The 13573-nt window shown below is 31.3% G+C and overlaps 2 protein-coding genes across 4 annotated transcripts; one reads left to right on the forward strand and one right to left on the reverse strand.

The window, feature by feature from the left end:
* Positions 1-1536: 1536 nt before the first annotated feature.
* On the forward strand, positions 1537-11648 carry LOC124446400 (WD repeat-containing protein 64-like). Of its 3 annotated transcripts, none has more exons than XM_046997246.1 (38): positions 1537-2532; positions 2922-2975; positions 3119-3202; positions 3287-3352; positions 3454-3522; positions 4631-4732; positions 4917-4970; positions 5050-5132; positions 5207-5299; positions 5574-5619; positions 5696-5742; positions 5814-5867; positions 5981-6013; positions 6108-6138; positions 6433-6502; positions 6588-6788; positions 6979-7021; positions 7082-7187; positions 7303-7378; positions 7455-7533; positions 7797-7896; positions 7962-8068; positions 8193-8272; positions 8350-8404; positions 8480-8525; positions 8597-8656; positions 8761-8841; positions 9065-9140; positions 9258-9347; positions 9446-9504; positions 9660-9729; positions 9829-9894; positions 10017-10056; positions 10154-10242; positions 10307-10497; positions 10828-10862; positions 10942-11007; positions 11086-11648. In XM_046997246.1, exons 1-38 carry the CDS (start codon positions 2191-2193, stop codon positions 11240-11242), a joined length of 3201 nt encoding a protein of 1066 aa, XP_046853202.1. In that variant the 5' UTR covers positions 1537-2190; the 3' UTR covers positions 11243-11648. The 3 variants fall into 3 exon arrangements, with proteins under 3 accessions (XP_046853202.1, XP_046853201.1, XP_046853203.1); XM_046997245.1 differs by having other exon boundaries at positions 1538-2532; positions 10933-11007; XM_046997247.1 differs by having other exon boundaries at positions 2451-2536; positions 10933-11007.
* On the reverse strand, positions 11649-13506 carry LOC124446401 (putative Ras-related protein Rab-33). Its single transcript, XM_046997248.1, has 3 exons — positions 13039-13506; positions 12714-12817; positions 11649-12327 (listed from the first exon to the last, which is right to left on the reverse strand). The coding sequence occupies exons 1-3, from the start codon at positions 13213-13215 to the stop codon at positions 11928-11930; spliced, it is 681 nt and encodes a 226-aa protein (XP_046853204.1). The 5' UTR covers positions 13216-13506; the 3' UTR covers positions 11649-11927.
* Positions 13507-13573: the final 67 nt, after the last annotated feature.

Here is a 13573-nt window from a genome sequence, read left to right on the forward strand (position 1 = left end):
TTTGCAGCATTTGGTAACTCTTTGGAATTTAGTGAACTCTGTCAAATAGACTTAGGTGTATTATAAAATATTTTGATGCCATATATGGCCAAGTAATGTTCTGAGACATTTGGTTTTCATCAGACAATTTTACAGTATAACCTTTCAATGCTTGGTTTGAATAAAAAAGTGTTATAACATACTTACATTCGTCATATTAACTTATTATTTCAGAGCATTCTATGATGGTTGTATAAAGTTAAATTAACATTTTAGCCATTTCAGGTGTTAAAGACAAAATACATTATCTTTCAACAGATCAAGCATCAGTCCGTCACATCACATTAATAAACGTCGAGACATTATTAAAGACACATAATTCTTTCAGACAAGGGAAGTTCGAGGTTACTTTAAATGTCAAATAACTAAGATTTGTGTCCAATGTATTAACGATTTTCTGCGTTCCAAAATCGTTTGAAAATGCTTAAAAATGTAGAAAACATAAAAAATAAAAATTGAACTTTTTTGAGAGAAATTCAAACAATTTCAATTAATAACCTAGGTGTAGCCACATATAGCCTTTTAAACAAAAATTTTATACGTGAGAAAGCAGGGTCATCGGGGAAACTAATCCTAATTTTTATTTGGCTTATAAGTCCTTACCTAACATATTGGGTTCATTTTTCAATAAATTACAATTTATCTTCCGATTGTTTCTGTCTCGTTATTGAAAATGATATTTTCTTTTTTATAAAAAATTATGACTGCAGCAGCTTTCGACTACACGAACATTTTCGTCCCAATTTTGGAGATAATATTCGCAAATATGAACAAATTGCCTTAAATCAAAAAATATGAGAATTATTTTTTTACTTACAAGCAGTCAAATTAACAAGCATTTGATAACTGTATGCTTCTCACCAATTCAATGGAAGGAATCGAGAGTGTTAAGCCGTGACAACTGCCATGAGATATTGTTTTATGGTGTAATTTTATCTCGTTATGTTTATATAAGGCCAGGAAATAAGGATGCTGAATGCAGACAAAACCGCTTCGTAAAAGCCTTTTAAGTTATTGTTTTACTTCGTTATTTTGATTCGTAATAAGCAATATTCCGGATAGAATGTTATATGCGCGGGTGGTCATATTTAATTCCTTCTTCGACTGATATTACAAACCATTTTAAATAATAAATTTTGGGGTCAACTAAAACCAGAAATATATAGTTTGCTTCATGTTATGCGTCCAACTTTATTCGCTTGCTGAGAATATAATTTACTGTACAATCTTGAAAAATACTCAGAAAACGCCTGTTCAGTGTATTCAGTACATCCCCCACTGACAAGATTACATTCCGGCCTTTTTTTGTTTGGGAATTGTGATAGTTTAACACCACAACATGAACACTTGAAAATGCACCTTGCGTTGTCTAGACTACTGTTTGATGTCCAATTTTATGTCAAGTTTGCATAGAAATCTGCTTTTACACAATTGGACACTGTGAGTGGAGTCATATACAATGTTCATTATCCAAAACTTGTTAATTTCACATCAGAAAATTGTTTTTCATTCTCGTAATCCCTGCTGCGTCCTGAAAAAGCTTTTTCTGCGTCAACATTTATCGCTGAATGATAAAGGGATAAGCATTTTAGAAAGTTATACCATTCAGGGAATATCATTCTTTTGTGAAACTCAGAATTCAATATTATACTATACTATACACTCTACCTGAATTACTAATCTCTACAGGTGCAATACCATCATTTATACCATAATGTTATTTTATGTTGCACACATATACCATGTTATTTTATGTTTCTGCACATACTTTACGAACAAGCTAGGGCGATCATGCACGATACTAAAATTTACATGTGAAAAAAAATTAACTAAATTATGCTTAATAAGCTAGAATAAACACAAGCAATAAACAGAAAATAACAGTAGTACTACAAAGTTTCATTTCAAACTTTGAGCTATTCTGAGTAAAGTTTAGTCCCACTGTGGTTTAGTGCTGAATCTTACTCAATCCTAATTTACTTTTGAAATATTGAAACTAGTAATAATGTGTCGTGCAAAATCCCATATTGGTTGCATAGCAACAGCAAACAAATTAGAACTCATTTATTGTTTTAAATTCTAATAAATACTGGATATGAAAGATTGTTGCAGTCTTTGTAGATATATTGATGTTATCGTTTACTTTGATAAATGAATACGATGCAGTCGTTAAAACGAAAAAAGATAAAAGTACGTCCATCGTCAGCATCTGGCTTATTGCAGTCTAAAGATGTGCAACATCTTTTGGATGAACTTCGCCCAGTAACTGCACCAGGAAAATCTCAAATAGGATTTGATCCAACATTTTTAACATCTCGTCATCATGTAGCAGGAAAGTCTACATCTTTCTCGGAAAAAGGAAGACAGGTTCACGGTGGAATTCCTCAATATGATTTGAAAGCAAACGTTGGACGAAGAGCAACACTTTGTGAAGTCGATCTTGACAAAATACAGCGTCCATTGACAGCAGCTGAACAGAAACTTACAAAAAAAGTAAGTTAATTTATATTTTTCTTTTATTTACACGGTACTGTTTCAGGACATTTTGATGCTAAATATTGATATATTCCATAATCTCTGTATAATGTTTACCAGCTAGACATTTATTTCTTTTTTCACATTTCATCTTAAATTCTAAATCATTATTAAATTAGCTTAAAGCAAGTAAATTTTTACTTTTGCATGATATAATTTTAGGAAAAATCATAAATCATCATATTTTTGTGCAATGTAAAACTTTTCTGAAAACAACCAATTTATTAAAAAAATCAAAGTTTTCTGGTTTCAGGTGTTTTAGCTAGTAATATACAACTTTCACAGTGCTTTCAACTTTTACAATTGTGTGAATTTTGTGCAGTAATTCATTTTCTTCTATCTTCAAGCTGGAGGATCAGATAACCCTGGGGCAGTTAAATGAAATGAGACAAGCATTTGAGGTACTGTAAAATGATTAATAGATGTTTTCCTACAATCAACACTGCCTTTACTTAGTGCTGTTTGTTAACTTTAAAATCATAAAATGTTTTTGCAAATCTGCTGTATTTACAACAATTGCACTTAGAATAATTTCATAATTTAGGAAGGTGGTATTGACAATAGTGGAAACCTAAATCTTGAAGAATTCAAAGAAGTCTTTCTTAACTTTTTTAGTATAAAAGGAAAGGTTCGAAATTAAAGATATTTAATATTTTCAATTCTTACTGACTGGTAGTTCTTACTATGAATAAGTGTGATGCTAATATTTCAGAGTGAAGATCAAATCACAGAATTGTTTATGAAGATTGATTCATCTGCTGATGGTGAAATTACATGGGTATGTTTTAGTTTGCTTTTTTGCTATGAATATTTCTACGATGGTAAAGAAATTTTAAATTTACTGCCAAATTAATTGCTCAAATTTATGTCAAATTTTAGAATGAGTTTTGTACATATATGCAACTGGAATATGCCGAGAAAGAAGCCTCATATCTTCGATCTAAAAAAGTATTGAATGACTATAATTTCATGTGTAGCATGGCTGGGCTGACTCCAAACATGAAATAGGAATATCTCTGACCGAGGGTGGTAGGAAGTATGATAAGAGATTTGTGATGAGAGTATAAAATGGAGGGATGGAAGTTTGAGTTGGAGAGAATAATGAATTGATTTCTAAGGAAAACAATACAAGTTGTGGTTTCCTTGCAGTAATTACTGATAATGTAGGAGACTTGTGTGATTTTTTGTGAGGAAAAGTTGTTTGCAATGATGTTTTTCCCCATTAAAGGAAATAGCGTTCCTCCACTATATTTTGCCAAAGGTAATGCTGTTTCCAATAGGAAGAATACCACGTAAGGGAAACGTGTCTTAAAATACTATATTGTGACTATGAATGCTATATTATGCCACAATTTAACAGCTTTCACTGATAAATTACCATATACGTATATACCGGCCTTGCCAATTGAACTTTATAAACCTTCCTCCAACTTCAAAAATTTGTGGAACAGCATTGGCTGTATAAACTGGAAAAACAATGGATAAAATTAATTTTCTAAAGAAATTAATTGTAATATCTCTGGAAAATTCGCATTGCAGAAGTAAAAGACTTTCGATTGGAGTGATGGTTCGTGAAGGTGATGTGGTTTGAATTACAACTGGGTACAAAATGCAGAGTGAAAGAACGTTTATAAAAATTGTCATGAAAAAAACAAAAGTGCAGTAAGAGGAAAACAAAGTAAGCGAGACGTGAGGGGAAAGAGACGGCAGTAAGAGGAAGAGAGACGATCAGTAAGAGGAAAGAGACGCAGTGCAGTAAGAGGAAAGAGACGTGCAGTAAGAGGAAAGTGACGTGCAGTAAGAGGAAAGTGACGTGCAGTAAGAGGAAGATGACGTGCAGAAGGAGTGAAGGTGAAAGAGAAAGAAGGAGCAGAATGAGATTCTTTCACTATTTATACGTGAAACACAGTGTAGTGAACCATTGTAAAAGCTTTAAATACCCTAAAAAACATTTGCATACAAATTCTGTACTCATATATATCGTAGAATTTGAAGAAATACAAATAATCAAGTTGATAGTTGATAAATCTAGACGTGTATTGCTATTATTTTTTAGACGGCATTTTATGTTCCCGCTACAATTGAAAGCTCTCCTCACCGTGAACAAGTTTTAACAATATGTCACACATCCGACAACACGTCACTATGTGTCAGTAAGGTAAAATTTCGTTTAGTAAACTCTTTCTCTTTTACTCATCGTTTCTATAGAAGTAATTGTTTGGTATAATATGTATCATGTAAAACTGACTGTATAAACTATCATAAGCAAGGTGTGAGCAACATCACTGTGAGGACAATAAAAAAGTTCTTTTCTCATTATACTTATTTATCGGCTTATTTAGGACGGTGTCGTGTCTTTTTGGTCTCCAAGTTTAGATTATAAAAGATCAAAACAAGTACACAATACATACATGCAGGTATTTATCGGCTCGAAGTTAAATAAAATTACAAGTTGGTCTCTGTGTACGTTTTTAGTTAGAAACATCATGCAAGAAGTCAAAGTGGATCACAGATTTTGTGTTAATGCCACAATTCAACAAACTTATCATTTCAACAGGGTAAAATACAAGAATTATAAATAATGCAAAAATATACAATGTTCAAGTTACAAATATGTATTTATTCATTCAAGCGACCGTGAGATTCAGTTTCATGAATTATCAACGTTTGAGCCTTATTGTCAAATAAGTGGTCTGGAAACTACTCCTTTAAAGATGGAATATAAGTACGAAGCACTGACTGATATGCGTGCCATGATATGGTCTGTGTATTCAATATTTTATTGGAAAGCAGTTTGTAAACAAAATAATCATGTTTTCATGCAATATAGTACATCAAATTTATAAGGAAAGGCACGTTAAAATCATTCCACAATTTATCCATCAAAAAATCTTCAGGGAACTAATAGAGGCTAAAATACCAATTAATTAATCCTCAGATATTGACAAACCAATTTATGTTAGTAATGTTAACTATCTCCGTCAACAAATATTTTACAGATCAACGGGGCAAGATGAAAGCATACTATTACTTGGTGATAGTCTGGTACAAAAATAATTTTTCTGATACGTATAGTTCATCGTTTATTTTTTTGATTAAATGATTTATCTTACTTTGTTAGGGATGCATAAGTATATTTATTTTGTCCTCAACTGGCAAATCTTTGAGGTTGTATTGCATTATTGAGTATTATAATTTCTCTTAAATCTCTTTTTATCTGTTAAAATGTGTATTATTAGGACTTGGAAGAAAATGCCAAAAGTTGATGGAATAGCAAATGTCAATGTTGACAGGTTGGTCAGATTATGAAAACAAACGTTGTCACAACAAACTGATGCATGCATGAAAAATGTTCGAAAAAATTATCAAATGCTAATAACTCATTATGAAAAACAATTTTTTTCAGTGTAGTTAGTTCTGAAAATATAAAATTTGTGAGGTAAGTCCAAGTGCTTCGTAAGCGTATCTTTCTTATTTTTTACAAAAAACTATGACATTAAAAGGAAGTTATTCTCTGTAATATTTAACTGCAGATGGAAAGTTCACAATGATTGGGTTTCACAGGTTAGTGACATGAACTTACATATCCTTGCTAAATTTTGTGAAAGTTGATTGTCCAGATTTGTAAAGTGTTGAGGAGAGCTGCTAGTGAAGGTTATTGAGACTGATGTTTCTACATTCGTAGGATTCATCATCAGATCCTATCTTGACAGATACAATAATCATCACCAGCAGTCGTTCTTTGAACTTTACTTAACTGTGCGACGAATTTCCCTCAACTTTGTGCTTTGCATTATTGTTATTATGAACGTATCTATACTTATTTATGTCTGATGCTAACTCTTATATCACAAACAGCTAAATTATTATGAATCACTTCGCGCTGTCATCTCTTGTTCAAACGATTCACAAACATCCTTAGTTATTGGTGAGAAAATTTGTTTACATTCTCATTAAGTAATGGATAGCGAGTCTTGGGTTTGCCAAAATTTTAGCAACCTTTGTGAACTTAGGTCAGACAATTGGCAGTACGAACATTGAGTCCGTTGGTCAATCAGGATATTCTGGCAATCAACGAAAATTGTTTCACGGCGCAGGCTCAAGAGATAATCAACCACCAAGACGACAAGATGCAGACCACACTGTCTTTAAAATTTATAAAGGAGTTAAAACATTTGATTTTTCTAGTGAGAAAAATGTTATTGTTACTGGAGGTAAAAGGAAGTTTTAATACACCGATATATCATAATATACACAATATATATGCCATAATATTTGTGACTCTTGAACTTAGCGGGAAATATTGTTATGTATTTTGATGGCAGCAGATTTTATAAAATTACGCTTATCGTTAACTGCTCATCCTATGTATCTAAAGGCAATGCACGTTATATCTTTATTTAGGAATGGATCGTTTGATCCGAGTTTGGAATCCTTATGTCCCAAGGTGAAATGATTTCTTCACTTTGTTACTGTAAACATGCTCACAGCGTTCTCTCTGTTTTAGCAAACCTACAGGAATTCTTCGTGGACATTGTGCACCTATTTTTTACCTTTGTATCACTGCTCAAGATAACAGAATATTTAGTGTTTCTACAGATAAAACAGTCAAGGTATAACCGTTTTACGATTCATTCTGTTCTTAAATTTCTGTTTTTCTATTACAATTAAAGAAATACAAGTAAAGAGGAAAATTATTAATTAATTACAATAAAATTCGTCTTGCAGGTCTGGGATTTGAACGACCAATGTGCATTGTTTAGCGTTGGCGGGAAAACTCATAAAATAAGAGGAGATCTGTCTGGTCAATTTTTAACGCCATTGTTTTATCAATCTTTTATTTTATCAACATTTTCAACATAATTTGTTTCCATTTATAGCTGTTCATTATAACTTCTTTATCCAAACTCTCGCGATTGTAACCTCTGATCAAGTTGGCTGGCTCACGCTTAAGACCAGGTTACAATATTTTGTATCTTGTGGCGACCCTCCTTAATATATCTGTAGTCTGACAAAAAATTTGCTATTGAGATAATAACAAGATAAATTTACGCAGTAGCTAAATGTAATTCACATTGTAAATTAGTAATATTATTTCATAAGATAAAAATAAAAATAAATTAGAACGATTTAAGATTAAAGAAAGAATAAAGATGATCTTCATGTTAAAATTGTGCATGATTTGCCTTTGTTAAACTTAAAAATTGTGTTTCTTCTGGTAGATTATCGTCGTCAGATCTAACTTTGACACATAAAGAAGCTATATATTGTGTCAAGTATAATAGCAGTTTTAAACATGTGGTCACTGCCTCTGAGGGTTCGGTAAGGATGTTCTTATCAAAGCAAAAATTTGTAATAATAACTATGATTTATTATTAATTATGAAGGTGATTAAAGTATGGGATGTTGAAACTGGACATCAAGTGTTTGAATTCAGTGAAGCTCACAATAAAAGTGGTATAACCAGTGTAACTTTTGATTCTACCCAGAGAAGGTAAGTAGGTTGAATTTTTCTTAAGAAATTCAAATTCAAGGTTAATTTCTCTTTGTAACAATGTGGGATAAATGTCTATTGTAAAAAAGTAAAATTTGTAGTTTTGTTGTTGTTTTATTTCTAGATTGATTTCGGGAGGGCGAGATGGCTGTTTAAAAATATGGAATTACAATAATGGTCATTGTCTGCGAACTTTACAAAAAGGTTTCTTAACTCAACTCTAAACACGAGAATCATTTTAATAATAAAAAATATTTAGTTAAAAAAGCGTATGCTCTTAGATACAAATATTGATGAAGTCACATCATTGACCTACGTCGTTATGAACAGAAATAGGTAAGAAATGAATACTGACGTGCAAAATTATCCATTGAACTTTATGAATGAAGAATATTTTAATGTTTTCATCAGATATATTATATCTGTTGGTTGGGATAGAACAATAAACGTTTTTCTTGTAAGTTTAACAAATAATTGAAATTTTTAAAGTGAAATTATGCTGTCCTTAATGATTCAAAATTTTTCAAGGATGATACGACAGATTTTCGACATACTCAGCAGCCTTATTTACGATGGGACGATGATTTAGTAAGTGTTATTTTTAATAACTACATCTCCGTCATCCTAGATTTATTCCTGAGTTTATCGTAGCTGGAAAAAACATTTTATTTGATGATTTTATCATCCTCTAGATAAACGGACATAAAGAAGATATTCTAGCTGTCGTTTCTTGTCCTCCAAATTTACTCGCTACTTCCAGTTTTGATGGCGAGGTTAGTCTATAAATTATTTAATATTATATGTAATTTTATATTTCACGTTATTATATGTAATTTTATATTTCACGTTATTATATGTAATTTTATATTTCACGTTATTATATGTAATTTTATATTTCACGTTATTATATGTAATTTTATATTTCACGTTATTATATGTAATTTTATATTTCACGTTATTATATGTGAAACCAATATTGCCGGTGCCGTTTTACAGGTGATCGTATGGAACATGGTATCCGGGCATATACTCTGTCATATTTCCTCACCATTTCGTCTAGATGCGTCTCATGGTAACCAGAAATTTCAAATGTTTTTTTGCTGGAAAAATGAATATGTGATTTTTTAATTAGTTCCAAATCATTCGATTCGATTATATTGTGTCTAAAGAAAATATTTCTTTTATGGAGGTGGAGAGAATGCTGTTGTTTCATTGGTCTTTTTGACGTCTAGAAGTGGACTCAAGTCGTCGGCTATGTTAGTTTCTAGTGGCCCTCAAGGTAAAATACATGTTAAACCATCTTTAGCATCTTAGTAATTTGTGAATTCTGTTTTAAATTTTGTAATCTTACTCGTGATTTCTTTATATCTTTATTAGCTATTGTTCATTTTTGGAATGTGTACAACGGTGGTTCATTATTTGGTCATATACCCAAGGTCTTTACTAAATAAAATTTGCACAAACAGCACAAAAACCAAAACAGATAGCTGAACATTGTTTATTTCAATGTTCTTCACAATATTTTCATCGATTATAATACTCTAAAATATTTTATATTTTGACAACACAGTGCTTTCTTTTAAAACTTTAGTCAGAATTCGAAATCACTGCTATGACAAGCGACGAAGAAAACATGATTCTGATTACCGCAGATCACGCAGGTGTAAAATCTCAGGCGCTCTTATAGTGTGACCTTTAATTGTTTCAGTTTTGCAATTGTTTGCACGACATTTTCAGGTTGAAAATGTTCATTTTTATAGGATTTATTTATACATGGGATTTAGAAAATTACTGTTTATCTATGAAGAGTGAAACTCCTCCACGACGTAAGTATTAATAATTTATAGCGTTTCCCAGCGGTTGTTATTTCATTGCGGAAAACACCCATTGCTTTTCAATTTTTACTTTCTTACGTGAATTGATGAGAGTGAGATACTTCTGCTCACAGGTATCGGACACTGGCGGGCTCACGTTCAAGAAATCACATGGTAAGAATATATAGCATGTAGACGTTTACAACCAAGGTTATGGTGATCTAAGGAATTTCAAACTTAGTTTTAAATTTTCAAATATCTTGGGTTTCAGCCTAGACATTGGCGAAACGTATGACGTATTACTGACGTCATCCATTGATTGCACTGTTCGCTTGTGGACTATGAACGGTCATTTTATTGGTAAAAACATTTTAATAAAACAGGTCATAAGTACATTTATGGATAATGCAAATGAAATATTTAGGTACATTTGGTCAGCCAAAACTGTGGGACATTAACCAGGAGGTGTCATATCAGCATCCAATGGTACCCTATGATGTATTAGTTGATCCTCTAAGTGTTCCTAAACATCCTATTTTTAATGACCATGATACAAACGACGAGATTGTGGAAGTTGATGAAGTCAAACATGAAGTTCAATCTGTTGGTAGTACTGTAAGTGCTTTAAAGTCATTATATATAGTTCAAGGAAAGATTTTGTTAACTCTGGGGACAAAGAAATATGTGATTTTGTCAACAAATGAAAGGAGTTAGGACGAGAGTACGACTGATTTAGAAGAAGAATTTTAATTACAAATGAGGTTTGAAAGAAGTGGACAGGAGAAAGTTTATAGAGGAATAACAAAATTGTTGTATATAAAGGTTATACATTTTATTTAACGTTGACGTTCGGGGGTTCGGACGCTAATGATAATCTGACAAAAATAGCTTTAACTTTAATTTTTACTTTTTCTCATAACTGACGAATTAAATTGTTACTTTAAGGATGATTCAGCCAGCAAAGAACACCATGTTAATAGGTGAGAAAACATGAAATGTGTTTATTTTTTGTTTGTATTATGCATTACATATTTCTAAATGAACTCTCAGTAATCTTAGACTTGATGATCAGCACATCTCCAATGATTTAAAAGAAAGAATTTCCAAAAACAGTATGGGAAAACGGTATAACGATATAAAAAGTAGAGTTTATGCCGATTGTAATTCATTAAATTCAGTTGATTTTTAATTTTTTATGTGTAGATTACGACACGAAAAACTGCGTCAAAAAACTCAAATGTTTGATGTTGGTCCTAACGCGTATCAATCTTTAACCTGTTATGATCTTGAAGTGGCTCCCAAAATCCCATCACCACCTGATACGTCCATAATAGATGATCCTTTAAACATCAAATTTTAACTAAATATTCATTGGCTGCTGCGCACTATAACTATGTATGATTAAAAAGAATGCGACTTTCTCCTTTGGCTTTACGTAATTTATAAAACTGTTTTAACGTTTCTGCTGAGGGAGCGTGGGTGCTGGGGCAAAGCTAGAACACTAATTGAGGGTGGGGGAGGGGGTTAGTGGTGAATATTCATATATTAAGCAGTGACCAACTGATTTCTTCTAGATTAAAATCGCTTTCAAAAGAAATCAGTCAAGCAAAGCTGAATACATGAATATTCACTGCCCCCTCCCGATGATTTATGACAATAATTTGTGCACTAATGTATTAATTTAAAAAACTACTAAATATTTTCAGTGTATTTCGACATTTCATGAGAAATGTTATTCTTACAAATAAAAATAATCCCTCCAAAAATTTGTTGTCATTTAAATTGCATTGGAAAATTAAAATAGTCAATTTCTCAATGTATTCTAAATACATTTTGAGTGAATTATACGATGGAAAATTCCAATAAAGAAAATTTACGTAATATTTACTTTATGGAACATCTATCATTCTTAATTACAAAAAATATAAATTCACAACCAAAAAATGGTGAAAAATGATTGAGACATTTTGGCAAACAACTCAAAATTGAGCAATTAATGAAATAAAATATTCAATAAGCTAATAGCTACTCTTTTAACTCATGTACTAATTTCCACAACATTTTTTCTTTCCTCTCCCAATCTTTTCTTTGTCAATTTTATCATTTCCCTCTTTAGCATCAATAACTTTTGTGGAAATAGATTGTAGCTTTGACAACTTTAAACTGCCTTTATTTTCTAACACATCGGGTCTTTCTTTAAGAAGTCTTTCAGCCAAAGTTTTAAAAATATTATCAATTTTTTTCTTGTCCTCATCATTTTTACTTGATGTTTCATAAAATTCCATTTCATATTTATCAGCAAATTTCTTTGCAGTAATTGATTGTATTCTTTTGCTGTTTGTTAAATCATTTTTTGTTCCAATGAGAATTTTTTCAATTTTGTCGGGAATTGTAAAATGTTTATATTCTTCTATCCACTGGTTTAAACTTTCGAATGAGCCCTCACTGATTGTAGAAAAAAACGTGACTTAAAAAATGCAAATTTTCTTTTTCATAAACATAGTTATTAACAATAACATAATTTACAAAGCAGGGAGTGTGATGATTTAATTTGCCACAATTTTAAATATATTTAATTTGTGCATAAAATTCAAAAGTACAAAGGAAACAAATACTGGAGAAATAGGAACAATAATTGTTAAAACATACTTCAAAATTTTCAGTAAACTTTTGCAATGAAACATGATTTTAAAAAATGACTTCACTTGTAATTTCTGGGAAAATCAACTACCAAATTCATTTAAAATAAAAAAACAAGTGCCATGACTAAAAATTTTGCCATCTTATATAAAATCTTCAATAAAATTTTTACGATAAAAACAAGTACTAACCTTGAAATGTCATATACAAATACAATAGCATCAACATTGCGATAATAATGAGTTGTCATACTTTTACGAAATCTTTCCTGTCCTGCAGAATCCCAAAGTTGAAGCTACAAGAAATATTTTATTTCAAATTTCAATGTATCCAATAAATCAAAGTTAGTCACACAGAACTTGACTAAATTCATGTTTCATGTATTATCATTATAAAATTGATGATAAATAAATGATTATATGATAAAAATGTAAAAAATTGATAATTAGTGAATTTCAATCTCTACTAGCGACAAGTAACTTTGCTTTTGTATAGTTTTCAACAAAATAAACTCACCCTAATACGATTGTTGTTTATGAGAAGAATTTTCTCAAAGAAATCAACGCCAATGGTCGTTTCAAGTTTTTCATAAAATTTCCCTGTACAAAGACGATATGCGAGACTAGTTTTGCCAGTGTAACTGTCACCAATAATAACGACTTTAAAAGTTTGAAGTTCTTCTGCTTTCTCCATTATGTCATCAGTGAAATACTAAATTTACTCTCCATTATCTTACACAAATTAAAGTCAAAGGAATATGTCAACAAATTTCTTTACTTGATACTTGATACGAGCACATTTTCGACATTATATAACAAAGACCTGTCGGTATTAAAATAACAAGAACCTTTCTTTACATCACGTTTGACGCCCCTATTTACAAGTAATTACTGACCAGCTAATATCGCTGATTTGGAAAAAAACGTGGTACGCGCTGTGTACGGAGTATGAAATATCGTGTAAGCTGTGTATATATGTGGTGCTGAAAGGGATAAGGGTTTTTTGCTGAATAATGGTAGAAAATAGCGGCGTAACGCAACTGCTTAGGATC

Source organism: Xenia sp. Carnegie-2017, unplaced genomic scaffold (genome assembly GCF_021976095.1).
Source record: "Xenia sp. Carnegie-2017 unplaced genomic scaffold, XeniaSp_v1 HiC_scaffold_22, whole genome shotgun sequence".
Taxonomy (NCBI): domain Eukaryota; kingdom Metazoa; phylum Cnidaria; class Anthozoa; order Malacalcyonacea; family Xeniidae; genus Xenia; species Xenia sp. Carnegie-2017.

What these genes read in the sequence shown, in the direction of transcription:
- LOC124446400 (XM_046997245.1), top strand. Translation starts at nt 2,191, where the DNA reads ATGAATACGATGCAGTCGTTAAAACGAAAAAAGATAAAAGTACGTCCA. An exon ending in CTTCCAGTTTTGATGGCGAG is followed by an intron (nt 8,842 to 9,064) that starts GTTAGTCTATAA and finishes GCCGTTTTACAG; the next exon opens with GTGATCGTATGGAACATGGT. An exon ending in CACGTTCAAGAAATCACATG is followed by an intron (nt 10,057 to 10,153) that starts GTAAGAATATAT and finishes CTTGGGTTTCAG; the next exon opens with CCTAGACATTGGCGAAACGT.
- LOC124446401 (XM_046997248.1), bottom strand. Translation starts at nt 13,215, where the DNA reads ATGGAGAAAGCAGAAGAACTTCAAACTTTTAAAGTCGTTATTATTGGT. An exon ending in TAAACAACAATCGTATTAGG is followed by an intron (nt 12,818 to 13,038) that starts GTGAGTTTATTT and finishes TATTTCTTGTAG; the next exon opens with CTTCAACTTTGGGATTCTGC. An exon ending in TTTGTATATGACATTTCAAG is followed by an intron (nt 12,328 to 12,713) that starts GTTAGTACTTGT and finishes TTCTACAATCAG; the next exon opens with TGAGGGCTCATTCGAAAGTT.